At 37.4% G+C, this 18,290-nt stretch overlaps 1 protein-coding gene across 2 annotated transcripts; it reads left to right on the plus strand.

The window, feature by feature from the left end:
* Positions 1–2,322: 2,322 nt before the first annotated feature.
* zgc:162698 (Transmembrane protein 87A-like) lies at positions 2,323–18,127 on the plus strand. 2 transcript variants are annotated; one of them, XM_052107494.1, is made up of 21 exons: positions 2,323–2,524; positions 2,965–3,037; positions 3,709–3,797; positions 3,895–4,014; positions 4,595–4,645; positions 4,816–4,881; positions 5,001–5,069; positions 5,162–5,270; positions 5,658–5,719; positions 5,899–6,082; positions 9,271–9,370; positions 10,927–11,020; positions 12,883–12,951; positions 13,382–13,490; positions 13,941–13,999; positions 14,091–14,194; positions 15,640–15,713; positions 16,283–16,344; positions 17,027–17,079; positions 17,283–17,313; positions 17,732–18,127. In XM_052107494.1, exons 1-21 carry the CDS (start codon positions 2,387–2,389, stop codon positions 17,771–17,773), a joined length of 1,758 nt encoding a protein of 585 aa, XP_051963454.1. In that variant the 5' UTR covers positions 2,323–2,386; the 3' UTR covers positions 17,774–18,127. The 2 variants fall into 2 exon arrangements, with proteins under 2 accessions (XP_051963454.1, XP_051963453.1); XM_052107493.1 differs by lacking the exon at positions 12,883–12,951 and adding an exon at positions 11,187–11,258 and having other exon boundaries at positions 17,732–18,126.
* The last annotated feature ends 163 nt before the right edge of the window (positions 18,128–18,290 follow it).

Below are 18,290 nucleotides of genomic sequence, written 5' to 3' on the forward strand. Positions count from 1 at the left end.
TATAGCCCTAACAATATTATTTTTTTTTTTATTATGCTTTATTCGTTTGGTAATTTATTTAATTTAATACAAACAATAATTGTATAGGGCTGTATAGTGTTCCAAAAAAGCACACTGAAGCTTTTCTCCTATTGTGTTTATTTTAATTTAAAACATATTTGTCCACAGAAAATGTTTTTTTGTACTGTGGACTAATTCCATGACTGCCATCTATTATTTTGAATAATGGATGTCTAAACAAGCTAGAACAAGCTACTGGGTTGCAGCATCAATTAATTAGCATATTAGCATTAATTGCTAATATTGTGAAATTAAACCAAAACCATGCCTATAGACATCCTGTAATACCTGTAGGCTGTTTCAGAGAATCAATACAAGTTGGTGCAATGACATCAGGAGAAAGGGGTGTCCTGGTATCTGTAGCTTGTGCTGTGAATGCACTAGGAAATGTCATTCCTCCATCCTTTGTCTTCCCACGTAAAATATATAAAGACCACTTCTTAAAGGATGGACCACCAGGTAGTGTTGGGTGTGGTAATGGATCTGGATGGATGCAGGAGGAGGATTTCCTCATCTTCCTGGATCACTTTGTTAAACATACAAAGGTCGGTCCTGAGAGGAAGGTGCTACTGTTGTTGGACAACCACAGTTCTCATCTTTCAGTGAAGGCGGTCACTTAATGCAAAGAAAATGGGATAGTACTCCTTTCTTTCCCACCCCACTCATAAGCTACAGCCCCTTGATCGTAGCGTCTATGTCCATTCAAGAAGTTAATCAACACAGCCAGTGATGCATGGATGAGAATGAATCCTGCAAAAACAATGACAATCTATGACATCCCAAGCCTGGTCAGGATTGCATTCCCCAATGATGCTACGCCAAGCAACGTACAAGCTGGTTTTAGATGTACAGGTATCTGGCCTTTCAATCCAGACGTTTTACAGGAGTGTGACTATACACCATCACAGGTCACAGATCGCCCTGAACCATCTGCCTCTCTGGCCTCCATCTCAGCTGACCAGCCAGCCCAAGCCTCTACCTCAGCTGACCAGCCAGTTCAAGCCTCTACCTCAGCTGACCAGCCAGCCCAAGCTTCCACCTCAGCTGACCAGCCAGCACAAGCATCCACCTCAGCTGACCAGCCAGCCCAAGCATCCACCTCAGCTGACCAGCCAGCACAAGCATCCACCTCAGCTGACCAGCCAGCCCAAACCTCAGCTGAGGCAGCCCAAGCCTTTTTCCCACTTGACCAGGCAGGTCAAGCCTTTTCTCAGACTCAGCCAGACCTCTCAACTCAAGCTGCTCAAAAAGGTTTCAGTCCTTCTGCTCTGCGTCCAATTCCCAAAGCAGGACCAAGGAGGATTGCCAGGGGAAGAGAAAGAAGAGGCAATCAGAAATTCTGACAGATGCACCTGTGAAACAGGCACTTGAAGAGGAAGCAAAGAAGAGGACCATTAAAAAGAAGTGAAAAAAAAAAGAATAACCCTGCCATCTGGAAAGGGTCAAAAGAAGAATGCAAACAAGCAAAAGGCCCAAGCCCAATGATCAAGAGGATTCTGAAACCTCAGATGATGAGAATTTCTGCATTGTGTGCATGGAACACTTTGAAACTCGAGACCAAAATAAATGTGGGTCAAGTGTGTAAACTGTCAGTTCTGGGCCCACAAAGCCTGCACTCCAGGGGCAGCCATTTACAACAGCACACACACACACACACACACACACACACACACACACACACACACACACACACACACACACACACACACACACACACACACACACACTTAAACAAACTCACACAGAATTTCTTTTTGTCGACTTTAAATTGTTCAGATAATTCAAAACAATGTCTTCTTTATTCTTCATTAAAGTGGATCTTATTTTAGCAAATTACCTCTCATCGTTACATCCATCCCCAACTCGTTATACAACAGGTTGAAACAACGGAACTCTTTGTATTTGACAATAACTCATAATATATGATTGTGTAATAGATGTCCAAGTTAGTTTGAGAGATCTAGCACAAACAACCACTGAGTTACTGACGCTCAAACAAAAGGTGTTACTTTCATCCCCGGTCTCCCCTATAGGCCTATATATTTACGATCTGCCTGTAGAATATACTGCCAAATTAATCTTCTTAGATCATCAATTAATCTTCTGGTATTTGTATTACGTAATACAAATTTATCACATTCTTTGATATCAACAAATCACTGCCACATGTAGTAATAAGGCCATGTTTGATTATTATCATAAAATTAAAATATCCAAATGTGTCCCCGCCCACCAAATTACGTCAAACAGGAAGTAGCGCAGCAGAGGGAAGTGAAGTCGCTCCTTTTCGCGTAGAAGTTGTCACGTCAACTGCTTCCTTATAGCAATGGCGACTGTTACGACCGCGTCATTGGTGTCGACAAGACTTCGTGGAGTATTACTAGTTGCCATTCTTAACTGCGTATTAATTCGACCGGTGACAGCAATATCTGAGCCGGGCAAATGGATCCTGAAGGTGGACAGCGTAAGTGCATCATCTGTGCTGGTGCAGTATCCAGGCTAAGTGAAATCTTGTAGAACTACCTTGTAGAGTGATGACAGTACATTATGTTTCGAGACACAACACCAGTCAACAGTCACCGTATATGAATGGGAAGATACTTGAAATGGGGCTTGCTAATATGAAACTTATGTACTAGCTAGTCCTGTAGGCTAAACAGCATAGGTGTCAATGTGTTTAGGCTAAACTATTGGCAATATAGATTATTACTATAAAATAGCTAACTACATAATGCTAAACATGTGGTAATAATCAGTTTAATAGTCCTGTTGTACTCTAATATACGGCAGCAGTAGACGGATACCATCATATGTAAACCAGTTTTCAAATTGTAACATGTAAAAAAGGAATCCATTTTTGGCGACCAATAAATATTGAGTATTCATGCTTTTTGACTCTTTCAGGAAATGATCAAGAAGCAAAACTACTTCTATTTTCCAAAGACAATGTTCAATGACAGTCTCATTGAATTGAAGTGTGAGTATATTCTTGAATTGATCAGTTTCTTTGTCTTTTCAAATCAGTTTTGGTAATACTTTACAAATAAGTTTCCATTTGTTAACATAAGTTAATGCAGTAGGTATCATGGGGCTAATGTTAACAAATAAAACCTGGGGCCTGGGTAGCTCAGCAAGTATTGATGCACACCTGGTGTTGCGAGTTTGAATCCAGGGTGTGCTGAGTGACTCCAGCCAGGTCTCCTAAGCAACCAAATTGGCCCAGGTGCTATGGTAGAGTCACATGGAGCAACCTCCTCGTGATTGCGAATAGTGGTTCTCGCTCTCAATGAGGCATGTGGTAAGTTGTGCGTGGATCACGAAGAATAGCATGAGCCTCCACATGCTGTGAGTCTCCGCGGTGTCATGCACAATGAGCCACATGATAAAATGCACGGATTGACTGTTCCAGAAGTGGAGGCAACCGAGACTTGTCCCGGATTTAGGTGACTAACCGCACCACCACGAGGACCTACTAAGTAGTGAGAATTGGGCATTCCAAATTGGAGAGAAAAGGGGATAAATAAAAATGCTACTTTAAAATATAATAAAACCTTATTGTAAAGTGTTACCTCAATCTAATGCATCAGAGAAGGTTTGTCATTTTTTGAATGCATTATGCCTTGTGTTAAATTAATGCTCATGTTTTAGGGCTCACCGAGAAGTGCGAGTCTGTAGACCTCACTATATCATGGTATTTGCGGAGTTCCCCTTGCCATGATGAAGTGTTTGGACTTGATGTGAGTGTACTGTTTATAAAACCATTTCAATATCAATATTAGCTACTGTTGACCAAATTTGCAGCATGATAACATGCATTTCTGCTCCTCTGAAAAGGCTGAAATGGCAAAACAGTATTTTGGCAATGATCAAGTGCAACGTGAAGGAGGCAATGGATTCTATATAACCCACAAGTACTCTCCGATAAAGTGCACCCAACACATGTCTGGAAATGTGGTACGTGGAATCATCTTTTGTTCATATTACATCAGGTTATAGGCGTAGTTATATTCCGGTCAAATGAAGTACATTTTAAGATATTTTGTCAGTGTGTTGCTGAATCTGGATTAATGAAATCTATGATTATCTATTGATTGTATTATGTTTTGGCTTAAGTTATTATTTAGATAACACTTTACAGTAAGGTTCCATTAGTTAACATGAACTAACAATTAACAATACTTTACAACATTTATTAATCTTGGTTAATGCTAATTTCAACATTTGTAAAATCAAACGTATATATTAACATAAGTTAATGTACTATGGACTAACATGAACTAACATTAAACAATTGTATTTTTAATAACTAGCATTAACAAAGATTAATAAATGCTGTAAAAATATTTTGTTTATTGTTAGTTTACGATAATTAATGCATTAAGCAATGTTAATGAATAGAACCTTATTGTAAAGTGTTACCATTATTTATTTTTTACAGTTGATACCTGTATTTGTTTCTCAGTGTTAACATGAATGTCAACGTATTTGTGGTTTAATGTTTGTTCACTTTTTCTCGGTTTTCTTGACACCACAGCTTGCAGTAAAGGAGCTTGATAGGCCAATAAAGCTGGAACCACTATATCAGGTGAGTTAAATTGCTCCTGCTTTAAACTGATAGTCATTTTTATATATATATATATATATATATATATATATATATATATATATATATATATATATATATATCAAATTGGTGGCTGCTGTTAAATTTCTCAATGCAGAGAAAAGTTTCTGAAACAATGCCTCTTTTTGCAGTCAACCACAACAACTCAAGGCAGGCGCAGAAGAGACACAGAGAAGACTGAGGAAGAAATAAAAAATGTGGGTTATTAGATGAATGTGAAATAACATGACTTTTATAAGGTTCCTGGTCAACAACAAGGTGTTTTAAGACTTGAATACAGGTATTTGAAGGTTTTCAATGTTCCCAATGTTTGCAGGATCAGGGTGCCACAGACAACAAATCAAATGCTGCAAAAAGCAAAGACTCTTTATCAGTGTATACACTGGTGAGTATTTAAGCACAGATTAATGATTCATAAATGCTTTATGTATAGATATTGCTCTTTCTTTACAGCGTTTTTTGTTATTGTTTTGGCAGAGGTCTAAAACAGACAACACAGTGGCACGAACCTGGGAAGACAGTCCTTATATGTTCATCATCAAAATTGATGAGTCTGAAACCACAACAACAAAATGGAACATACAGTGTAAGTTTTTAATTTCTGGGATAGTTCACCCAAAAAAAAAAAATTTCTCATCATTTACTAACCTGCATGCCATCCCAGATGTGTAGGACTTTTTTCTGCAGCTGAACACAAATGAAGATTTGTAGAAGAATATCTCCGCTCTCTTGGTCCTTTCAGTGGAAGTGAGTAAATGATGAGAGAATTGTAATTTTTGGGTGAACTGTCCCAAAGTGACGTTTTGAAGTGAGGTTGCATTTAGTAATCAACTAGCCGTAGAGCTTGCAGAGCTAGATATTGATTACCGGTTTGAAGTCCTGTGCATATTAGCCCTGTTGTTTATTCCGTCCAAGAATTGCTTTTTTGTATGTAGAACTAATATGAGGTTCTTTTGAATTTCTTGAACCAAAGTGGAGGTCAGGATGAGGGGACCCCATGACTATATTTCTGCATCTGAATGGCCTTTGATGATTGTGAGTATACATTGTTCCTTGTTTTGGTTGTGTATGGGTATGCTCTGTTGGTTAAGTTCTTGTAGGTTAAATTTTTAAAAGTTTTTTGTGCCGAATTTGGTATTTATTTATTTTACAATAGCTTCCACATTGTGTATTTCAAATGCTCCATTTTCATTGTGGCTTTCCAATGTCCTCAGTTCTACATGGTTATGTGCATCATCTATGTGATTCTGGGTGTGCTGTGGTTGGCTCTTTCGGCTTGTTACTGGAGAGACCTGCTGCGGATACAGTTCTGGATTGGAGGAGTGATCTTCCTTGGCATGCTTGAGAAGGCAGTCTACTATGCAGAGTTCCAGAGTATCCGCTATGATGGCCACTCAGGTAACGTGAGAAGTCATCTAATAAAAAAAGTGTGTGTGTGTGTGTGTGGATCAACAACATTAAAACCACCTGCTTAATATTGTGTAGGCCCCCCTTGTGCTGCCAAAGCTGCTCCAACCTCTATTCTTCTCACCACAATTGTACTTATTATTGAGTTATTGTGGAATTTGTCAGTTCAAACCAGTCTGATGTGCCATTCTCTGTTGATCTCTCTCAGAAACAAGACTTTTCTGTCTGCAGAACTGCCTCTAACTGGATTTTTGTTTTGTTTTTGGCACCATTCTGAGTAAATTCTAGATACTGTGTCTGTGAAAATCCCAGGAGATCAGCAGTTACATAAATAATCAAACCAGTCCATCTAGCTCCAACAATCATCCATGGGATTATCTAATCAGCCAATCATGTGGTAGCAGTGCATAAATCAGGCAGATACGGGTCAGGAGCTTCAGTTAATGTTCACATCAACCATCAGAATGGCGGAAAATATGTGATCTCAGTGATTTTTGGAGCGTGGCATGATTGTTGGTGCCAGATGGGCTAGTTTGAGTATTTCTGTAACCGCTTATCTCCTGGGATTTTCACACACACAACAGTCATGAAATAGGTCAGAACAATGTTAATAAAAATGGATACCATTGTTAACAAAAAGTAGTGATTTGTGAATTATATTCACACTTTGCTAAATTGAAAATGCTACAACTACACATGATGTTTTACCTTGTGAATTTCATATATATTTTTTTTATGTACATTAATTTCAACATGCACCAAAATAGTTGAGATGGGCAATTTAAGACTAATAACAATTTGATGAGTGAAACAGGAGATGTTAAACAGGTGAGGAAATTGTGTCCTAGTATATAAGGAGCCTCCAAACAGCCTAGTCCTTCAAGAGCAAGGATCATTTGAGACAACAGATGCTTCAGCAAATAATCCAGCACTTTGACAACAATGTTCCCAAAGACAAAGTGGAAGAATTTTGGCCATTTTACCCTCTACAGTGCACAAAATAGTTAAAAGATTAAAGGAATATGGTCAAATCTCTGTGCGTAAAGGGCAAGATGAAAACCACTTCTGAATGTGCGTGATCTTTGATCCCTCAGACATCGCTGTCTTAAAAAATATTATTCATCTTTAATAGATATCATGAACATGGACTTGGGATAATTTTAGTAAACCTTTGTTAGTCAACGGCATTCGCTGCTGAATCCACAGATGCAAGTTTTAAGACTTTACTATGCAAAGCAGAAGTCCTAAATCAACACTGTCCAGAAGCGCTGCCGACTTCTCTCATCTTAGATGAAAAGTAGAACAGTGGAACCATGTTTTTTGGTCCGATGAGTCCACATTTCTAATAGTTTTTGAATAACACAGCCGTCGTGTTCTCTGGGCCAAAGAAGGACCATCCAAGCTATCAGTGTCAGGTCCAAAATTGTCTGCATGGACCAGGGCTGTGTCGGTGCCCATGGCATGGGGAACTCACACATCTGTAAGGGCACTATTAATGCAGACAGATATGTAAAAAAAAATTACAAATCACTCCTTTTTTGTTTTATTAGCATTTTTCATACTGTTGTACTCAAATGAAAACTGTTTAGATATAGTGTTATACTAGTTGTTTTGAATGAATGATCTATGTAAGTCAGATGGTCATTATCACATCAGGGTCTTTAAATGACATGCTGTATATTGTCATGCTGATGACATACTAAAAGCTGAAGGATGTAATTTTTGTGAAATTAGCGCCACAGAATGGAATTGCAAAAATAAACATTTTCAAAACAGCTTTCTGAAAATGCCCCCAATCTGCCATTGGTGAAACAAATAGTTGGTCCCAATAGAGGACTAACGTAGAGATTGTACTAACCATTGGTTGATCAGTGTTGGTGGGCGGGATCTAAACTGGTCGGTCAAAACAAATGGTTAAGAGAAGATTATTCTAGGGTTTTTCCAGTAAGCATCGTTCTGAAACTTCATGTAAACAAGAACTGTGATTTTCTTACACCGTAAGAAATACAAGGGATTAAGAGAAAGCAGTTTAACACATCCAGATTTCTCCTGGAGAACACTGCTTAATGTGGCCATGTAAACACTTAAAAAGCATTCAAACTGTTTTTTGAGGAGTGCGCATGTGCACGAACAGGCCGGATAACAAATGTCGTAGGATGGAGCCCAGCAACAAGTCAAAACAGTGAAAATAATTAAACATTTCTGTGAATAAAGTGGGAAAATCACATACACCATAAACTATACCAATTTGTTCACACCAATGTAAAATATTGATGTCCCTCGCATTTGCATTTTACATAGGGGGAATCCTGGAGTTTTATGTAACCGGGAAACCCCACTATTGAAGTGCAGTTCTGCTCTAGGTTGTGATCGAAAGTTAAGAAAACAAACACATCAACAACTCTGCAATATCTAGAAATAAAGCGAAGCTTTGAGGAATAAAATCGGCAAGTCTCAGATAACAGTTTTGTTATTTAAACAAGTGTCGCCGGGAAATTACGTTGCCGTGGAGAAAGCTGCTTACTGCTTGCATGTATACGTTAGTAAAGATTATGGTGCTTATACAGTGCATGTAAACTGGAATGCTACTCTGCTTTCTTGTAATAAGCCGCTTTCTGATTTCCATGTGAACATTGTCAGTGTTACAGTTTTCAAGCAAATTAACCTCAGAAATTGCTTACTTCTAATTGTCTCTGCATGGTAAATGGTCTGCACTTGTTTTAACCTTAGAGGTTACCAAAGCGCTTTACATTGTGTCGCATTCATTCACATTCACAAACCAATGGTGGTGATAATAATAATAATAATGCATATTAAGAAATATTAATGTTGTAAGTGATGATGATGATGATGATGATGATGAAAGTTGAAATGATTGTAAGAAAGCAGTGGTACAAGAGACGTGAAACTAGCACAACTAGGTCTGTGTAGTAAATCGGTTGCCTGAAACAACGATCAGTTTTACAGTTTAGCACTCATTATAAAAAAATTATTTACTGTTGAATGCTGCAGTTGACAAGTTTGAATTTAGAATCCCAGAGAGCCATGTAATAATGCTGAATATCCTAAGATGTGTGTTAAGGGCTTATGTTTACTGTGACAAAATGTTGTTTAATTAAGCTCTAAAGCCTTGGTAAGATTGATAAGGTGAATGTAGTTTTTATGATGCGTGTTTGTAGTTCAAGGTGCAGTAGTATTTGCTGAGGTGCTTTCAGCTGTGAAAAGGACCCTGGCCCGAGTGCTTGTCATCATTGCTAGCCTTGGATATGGCATAGTCAAGTAAGTTGTTGTTTAAGCAGTAAAAAATGTTTAAGCACTGTAGCCTCACACTTAAAATGGATTAGAATCCTTTATTCAGTTTATTGAAATGCCATGTTCTTTAAAAATCAATTTTTCCTCTGAGGGGAGAAGACTTGTTCAATATTATTTTTGTGATTCAGTGCTAAACAAAGTAACCTTAAACCTTTTATAAAAGATCAGTAATGCCCATCTCAAGTATTTACCATTTTGGCAACATATGAATGCATAACACCCTAAAGCTCTTCAAATAAGGATGTTTGGTAACAATTGTTGACGTGATGACGCAACAAGCGATTTTTCATTTTATGCGTAATTGTGTATGTACCGTATCTCACAAAAGTGAGTACACCCCTCACATTTTTGTAAATATTTGATTATATCTTTTCATGTGACAACACTGAAGAAATAACAATTTGCTACAATGTAAAGTAGTGAGTGTACAGCTTGTATAACAGTGTACATTTGCTGTCCCCTCAAAATAACTCAACCCACAGCCATTAATGTCTAAATTGCTGGCAACAAAAGTGAGTACACCCCTAAGTGAAAATGTCCAAATTGGGCCCAAAGTGTCAATATTTTGTGTGGCCACCATTATTTTCCAGCACTGCTTTAACCGTCTTTGGCATGGAGTTCACCAGAGCTTCACAGGTTGCCACTGGAGTCCTCTTCCACTCCTCCATGACAACATCACGGAGCTGGTGGATGGTACAGACCTTGTGCTCTTCCACCTTCCATTTGAGGATCCCCACAGATGCTCAATAGGGTTTAGGTCTGGAGACATGCTTGGCCAGTCCATCACCTTCACCCTCAGCTTCTTTAGCAAGGCAGTGGACGTCTTGGAGGTGTGTTTGGGGTCGTTATCATGCTGGAATACTGCCCTGTGGCCCAGTCTCCGAAGGGAGGGGATCATGCTCTGCTTCAGTATGTCACAGTACATGTTGTACTGGGCCCAATTTGGACATTTTCACTTAGGGGTGTACTCCTGTTTGTTGCCAGTGGTTTAGACATTAATGGCTGAGATATTTTGTGGGGACAGCAAATTTACACCGTTATACAAGCTGTACACTCACTACTTTACATTGTAGCAAAGTGTCATTTCTTCAGTGTTGTCACATGAAAAGATATAACCAAATATTTACAAAAATGTAAGGGGTGTACTCACTTTTGTGAGCTACTGTATGTGGTTGTAAATCTGGTGTTTTCATCTTAACCATCTGTGAATGCAACAGGACATTTTGAAATTTTCTGCAGTGTCATGCTGTGAATCCCCACCCACACTGAAATCTCATTGGTCTAAGATCATGATCCATATATCTGTATATTAAACATCAAATATCTTCTTATTTGCTGTGATTGTATCATATCGTGTGGAAAGAGAAATTGCTTGTTGGTGGAATTGTTTTGCATTGCGCCTGGTTAGGACACTGTGCTAAAACTAATTTTAAAGATGTGGAGCATTTCACCATAAGAAATATGTTCTGTATCCGTCAGTGGTATTTATATATTTGCATTTGTAATCTGCCTTTACGCTGCAGGCCCAGACTAGGAGCATTGCTGCACAGGGTTGTGGGGGTGGGAGTGCTCTACCTTCTCTTCTCTATCATAGAGGGTGTCTTGAGAGTCAATACGGTAAGGAGAGTCACACCACAGAAATGGATTACACAATCTTTACTAAGTAATGAATGGAAACTATTACAAAAACCCTCTCAACTTTTGCCACAAACCTCCCCAATTTAAAGTGATAATGATGTTTCTGCACCCATGCCTTGTGAAGCTTAATTTTTCTCTCTCACAGGAGCACGGTGGTTCAAGCAGACTGCTTTGTGACATTGTTATGGCCCTCATTGATTCTTGTATTGTGTGGTGGATATCCTTTCGTAAGCAACCATCTATTAAGGCCATGTGATAATGCAGTTCTCCCTTTGTGCAGATGCCACATTGGCTTTTACATCATGTAGATTAGGACAGATCATTGGAAATAAATGTAGAAGCAACAGAGTAGAATTTATGATTTTTGTATTGCAGAAAATAGGCATGTGATGGTACCATATTTCCACATCACGATAATTGCTGAAGCTTTTATCATGGTATTGAGATATATTTCAACCTGTTTTTGTAATGTGTGTGTATGTATGTGTGTGTGTGTGTGTGTGTGTGTGTGTGTGTATATATATATATATATACATACGTATATATACGTGTATATATATATATATATATATATATATATATATATATATATATATATATATATATATATATATATATATATATAAACTTTTAATACCAAACTGGCCTTTTAAATTAATAGAGAAGGACTTTGAAAAGAACCCTGACAAAAAAAACTAATTTAGCCAGGTGCTAATATATAGCTAGGTGCTAGGTACAAATTTAATAACTGCAAGTTCACTCGCACTGTATTGCAACATTAGATTGCGTTGCATTCCAACTTGAACTTAATATTGAAATCCTCGTTGTGCCACATTGACATTATTAATTACAATTTAATGATATATTTAATTAAAATTAGTTTGGAAAAACAAGCAGAACTGTCACAATTTTATCTTGCTGATATGCATGAGATGATTGTCCCACTGATGGTGGCATTCCTGTGTTTCGCTGCCACGTTTCTGCCACATGTTTTACACAAAAGGAAACTGTCTTCGGCCGACATTTCCTCTGCATTTTTATGGAACCCATAATACTTCAACACTTCTGACTTAACGCTTTTAGAAGTGATGTACCATATTACCGAATACCATCACATGCCTAGCAGGAACTTCAGGAAGCTGTATTAGGGAAAGCCACAATGTAAAGATTCAATTCGATTCTTATTTAATTGCTTTACAAGGAGATTTTCTTTCCTGTGTTGATGCATTTTCTATTGAAACGGGGTAAGCTTGTCCTTTTTAAAAAATAAATAAATTGGCAATAGCCTTTAGTTTGTTACAGCCATGAACCTTGCTATTCAGTTGCAGGTGGTATTAGGGGAGGGGACATTCTGATTCTAGAGAGCATTTGATTGGACAAAATGAGTGAGTGCAAGATGATTCATCAATACTTTTGGTCTGTTTTCTTGGATGAAGAAGACTTAAATGCTTATATTTGATTAAAGTTAGTTTTGTCAACATGTATGAGTACGCTAGCATATTAGATGCCCTCAAAGCTAATAGACATGCACTAAATACCACAACACTCTTTCAGTTTAATGGGTTCTTCTAGGTTTCTTTTGGCATTTATTATTTCGGTGGTTGTGGTATACATTTTTGATAATATTTTGGGAATATCTTCCTTCTCAACTTTCAGTCTTTTCTTTAAGCTTACCTTGCTACTAGCCTAATGTGTACCTGCCTTTGTTGGGCTGAATGCTGGTTTTGGTTTGCAGTGTATGAGCCTTTTAGGACCCTCTGATCGTGATGGAACTGTAGGTGTGTGATGGTGCTGCTCTTCTCTTTCTTTCCCTTTCTCTTCCCCCTATATTGTTCTGCCAGGCTGAAGATGACCTGGTGTTGCTGGCTGCCATCCCCTTGGCTGTTCTCGACTCTACCCTCTGCTGGTGGATATCCTCAGTTTCTCCATTACTGTGTCTCTGTTTCTCCCCTTTCTCTCTTGTTGTGTAGCAGTGGGCATGTCTATATGGGATGTCAATCACCCCTCCTTTTGTCCTCATTTTCTCTGCAATTCCCTTGATTTTTTTTCTCCTTTTGTAAAGATTGAAATCAGAGAAACATCAAGGGACTCAGTCACATTTTAGTCAGTGGTTCAGGAATACTTGCTTCTCTGGCTCTTGCTACACTCTGCATGGGTCAATAAACTAAAAAGCCTATCAGCACCTCATCCAGTGCTCCATTTAGACTCCATGTTTAGTTCTCAGTGTATTATTTTTTGCTGTAGAGTAAGGTGTGTGTGTGTGTGTGTCTGCTTTAGATAGATTGAGTTAGAAAGATTCTGAGCCTTAGTGATCTGAAGTAGCCCTTGACACCCAGTCACATCTTCATTAGCCTGGCCCAGACAATGAAGCTCCTTCGGCTGAGGAGAAATGTGGTCAAGCTCTCCCTTTACCGACACTTCACCAACACACTCATATTCGCCATCATCGGTGAGCACAAGCTGCATGTTACTACTATATTGTGCATAATGTCTTTTCATATGTCTTTTGGAATGATTGCAGTGCTTGCAAATATTTTGTTCATTCTTTTCTTACTCTTCTCTATTATTCAACTCCCAAGTTTTTTTTACAAACTTTATAAACTCTACTGAAGAAATGTAAGACTATTCTTTAAATATCTCCCATTGACCCTGATTGGTCTGTATCTGGGTCACATGGTTTATTATTGGAAAGTGAACCTTAATTGGGGAGACTCCATCTCTCTTTCTCACTCATTTCCATTTCGTTATGTTTAGTTTTACAACTTTTCATATTTTTACTAAAACATTTTATATTATTATTTTGCTGTCTTGCAAGCACAGTTATTTCCTTCAGGAAATGCAAATCTAGTCACAGAGAATATTTAATGATTCTCATTATGAAATCCTGATTCTCTTTCAGTTTCTGTTATATTCATTATTTGGACAACAAAGACCTTCAAGTTATCAAAGTGCCAATCTGTAAGCATTCTTTAGTAATATTTGATTCATGTTCATTCTGCATGACAGTTGTATCTTTTTCCATATAATTATCTGGCATGTATTCTTGCAGGACTGGAGAGAGCTGTGGTTAGATGATGCCTTCTGGCGCTTTCTTTTCTCAACTATATTGCTCGTCATCATTTTCTTGTGGAGGCCATCCGCCAACAACCAGAGGTTAAACAATTCCCTACATTCATGGGTCATCTCTAAGGGGCCGTTTAGACTGAACGCTTGGGCTAAAAAACTAATAGAACAGTTGTATCTTGAGGTGCTTTCTTAAAAGTTGATGTTCTTTGTAACCTGACATTGCATCTAAAAAAATTTGCTGTTCATGTGAGAGATGCTGAAAAACAATGAACGGCCCCTAATTTGTAAGTGTATTAAGGGTAGTTCACACATGCATTGGTTTGCTGCAACCGGAAGGCATTCTTTTTTTTTAAAGAGAGTTGTCTAATTCCAGCAACATGAGTGACCGTTGGCAATGTGATAGGGGTCCAGCGACATGCCAAAGTTGAGAGAAGTTTAACTTTATGCAAATGAGTAGAAATGTGATGCATCAACTGCCAATAGTAGTGAAGATGTTGGAGCTCATGTGATCCATCTCCCATGAGATACTGTAGTCGGTAGTCAGCAAAATGGAGACGTTGATGTTACTGTGAGCGATAGGGCTGTCCCGATTATGAAATTTGACTCAATTAATTGTCAAACAAATAATTGTGTAATTGTGTTTTAAAGCTCTCACAATTCTGACAATTATGATTCTATCATGCGTGTATGAACCCACAACCACAAATAACATTTGCCATTTACATTACACAATTGTTAAATTAAAGTAAAACTTTGAAATATTTTTGCGGGAGTTTGGTCTGAACCTCCACAGATGGCGTGCACATCACGGTTTTGAAGTGGTTAATCTTCACATGCTCTTCAGTAGCTGCACTCCTTGTGGTCCGCAATGCTGCTCAGTTTGACAGTCGGAGTTCAATTAAACGAGACACCATTAATTTCCTTATTTGGAGAGTCAAATATAATTGGAATTTAAAGTGCACAATAATCGCGGTCATCTCAGATATCTGCAGTTAGATCGAATAACTGCGATCAAATTATTATTTAATAATCGCGACTGGCCAAGTGAATGATTTCTGTGCTCTATGATTTGTCTCTGCCCATTTTAAAAAGTTGATGCATAGAAAATTGTGTCAGGAATTGTTGCCATTCTAAGTGAGTTTGATTTATGTTGATAATCTGTGCATTTATGGGAATGGTTCATGATACAATGCATTATTCACTGCTGCAATTTATTTACAAATGTTTCCCCTCCGAAATGTGAATTTTAACAGCAAGAGAAGTGATTCCTTGTCAAAATATAATTGTATCATATTTTTACTGGCAATACATCTTGTTTGTGATCAGATTTTTAAAAGCTATGGCCAGTTACGCAGCCCATCAATACAATTTTGACAACCAGTGGCAGGAACGTCTAGTAGTGATAAAACCTCAACCTTGCGACCTCCAGTGAAGAAATCGATGTATGTGTGAAAAAGCCATGCTGTTACAATTGAAAGTGTTATGTACGTCGAGGTGATAAGCCTCAATCTTTGTACTTTTGAATTCTTCAGATATGCCTTCAGTCCACTGGTGGATGAAGTTAGTGAGGAAGAAGAGGGAGAACAGCTAATGAATGATGCCTTTGGTAAGTGTTTTGATTTAACAAATTAGCAGGTGTAAGATTTCAGTAGTGCACTGTATTTAAGGATGACAGATAAATAATTCTGCACACAGGACCATTGCAAGCTGCCATTTTTCTTCACTCAGTTAATGAAATAGTAATTCAGAAATGATTCAATATATTATTATATATAAATCAGACATGCTGGTTACATAGCTTCATACTAAAAGAATAATCCAGGTTCAATACAAGTTAAACTCAATCGACAGCAGATGTGGCATAATGCCAATTAGCACAAAAATGTATCTGGACTTGTCCCTTTTTTTTTTTTTTTTTTTGTTCTTTTTAAATGTTCTTTTTAAAGAAAAGGAGAATACAGGCAAAAACATTTTTTGCGGCAATCAACATTATGCCACAAATGTTGTTGATTTAATCATAACTTGTATTGAACCCGGAACATTCCTTTAATCATTGGAGGCAGCGCATTTAAATGCTGACTATAAAGTCTCCATTTCTGGTAATCAGTCTTTGTTTCTTATGCTTTTGTTTGACTGCGTTAAACTGGTTCTAACCAGTTGTACTTGAATCCACAGAGGGTGTGAAAATGAGAGGAATGAAACCAGAGACCAATGGAAATGTAAACTGCAGCAAAGTGGTAATGCACACCAATACTTGACCTAAGAAAAATGAATGTTTATTAAGGGAATAGTTCATAAAAATGCACTATTTTTATAAAAATATAAGATTCCATCATTATTTACTCACTCTTATGTTGTTCCAAACCCGTATGACTTTGTCTTCTGTGGAACACGAAAGGAGACTGACAGCCTCAGTCACGTTTCCTTTCATTGTATGGAACAACAATGTTTTCATTTCTAGGTGAACTATCCCTTTAAGAGTAATGACTTAAGTATTGTTGTTGTCAATGTAGGATTGCTTTACCTGCTTCAGAGATTATATATCTTGTATTTTAATATAAAAAAACATGTTTTTATATACTAAATCACAAATTTTTCCATAGAGTTCAGAAATCGCATTCAAGATATTAGCTGTTCATTTTAAAACAAGCTGAATTATTCTTAATCAGTCTCATTCCTTCTCCATTATTATGAAGTAATGCTTTCCAAAATGAAATGATTTAGCCATTTCTACATCTTCAGTTAATACTTTCTCAATGCTGTAAAATCGAATTAATATATTAATTAATATAAAAACATTTTTTTTTATACTGAAAAACAATCGTTCATGTTATGTATTACTGTGTGCCAGACATCAGATTTATGTCATCGAATCCTCCATCTCACAAATCAGAAATGTTTTGTTTTTTTCCCATCTAGGATGAAGATCTCAGATGGGTTGAGGAGAACATTCCCTCTTCAATGGCTGATGTGTAAGTCCAGAGATCATATTCAAGCCATAAATACTGAAATTATGCAATAGTAACAGTATGTTTACAATGAAAAAAATATATATTTTTTTATCATTATTCAGCATGGCTTTTGATTACTTGTACACCAAAACGCATCATTAGTTTGTCTGTAAAACGTCTAGCAATCACTGCTGTGTCATTAACCTTTTGTTTTTCTTTTACAGTGCCCTGCCGCCTCTGCTAGACTCAGACGAGGTAAGTACAATACTCTGAAATGCCAGCAGTGGCTGCTCTTTGAGCTTGTAAAGTAGAGCAGAGAGCGATCAGACTGTCGCGTCACAGTGTTTACCCTCGCTCCCTCTCCTTTGGCCGTTTTCTTTCTGCTTGGAACAAAAGGAGTGTTGAGGTTTTGTCTGTCTAATAAGAGCTCACTTAAGCTTGCGTTGGACATTGTATATTTGAAACCTCTTAAAAGAGATCAGAGATTACACACTACAATACACGCAGGCTTTTTACAGGTTTTTATGTAACCGTATTGAATATTTAGGAGATTTCAGTGTATTCCACAGCCATTCAAATAAAAAACCTTGATACATTTTGCTTAAACTGTAAAAGATAAATTGATTCAGCTCTCTCCCATAACTTTGGTATTGATACATTTTCTCTCCAACAGGAGATCATGACGACGAAATATGAAATGTCCAAAATGGAGTAGGTCTTTAAAGATGTATGTATTGTAAATATGTATGTGTAATACAATGCACAATTGCTTTATCCCAAATGATAAGAGCTTTTCATAATTGATGTCTGTAAATATGTGGGACGATGAGGGTAATGCACTAAACAACTTTTTGTTTTATTTTTAATTGCCTGTTTGTATTTATATTTTCTCAGAAAATATGGTGTACGGGTTTCTTAAATAAGTGTATATTGCCTTTTTCTGTTGTTTATGTATTTAAAGTACACAAATGTAATTAAAACAATAGTTTGTGCATTGTGCTCTTTTATAAATCAGATTTGGAATCAGATGGAAAAACATGTAATAAAGCCTTTTTTTTTTTTTTTTTTTTTTAAATTCGTCAGTATGTTTTCATACAATAAGAGTACATCTGACCTGGAGGTATTTTCAGTAAAAGTGGCCATTAAGTGTCACCTTGCCAGCCTGTGGTTCATTAAGCAGATTGCTTTTCAACTGGGATTTATATATATATATATATATTTTTTTTTTTTCA

Source organism: Xyrauchen texanus, chromosome 36 (assembly GCF_025860055.1).
Source record: "Xyrauchen texanus isolate HMW12.3.18 chromosome 36, RBS_HiC_50CHRs, whole genome shotgun sequence".
NCBI lineage: Eukaryota > Metazoa > Chordata > Actinopteri > Cypriniformes > Catostomidae > Xyrauchen > Xyrauchen texanus.

Excerpts from the sequence above, each read along its gene's own strand:
- zgc:162698 (XM_052107493.1), top strand. The coding sequence starts at position 2,387 with ATGGCGACTGTTACGACCGCGTCATTGGTGTCGACAAGACTTCGTGGA. Across the intron at positions 6,083-9,270 it reads CCGCTATGATGGCCACTCAG|TTCAAGGTGCAGTAGTATTT; the intron begins GTAACGTGAGAA and ends GCGTGTTTGTAG. Across the intron at positions 17,080-17,282 it reads CCCTCTTCAATGGCTGATGT|TGCCCTGCCGCCTCTGCTAG; the intron begins GTAAGTCCAGAG and ends TTTCTTTTACAG.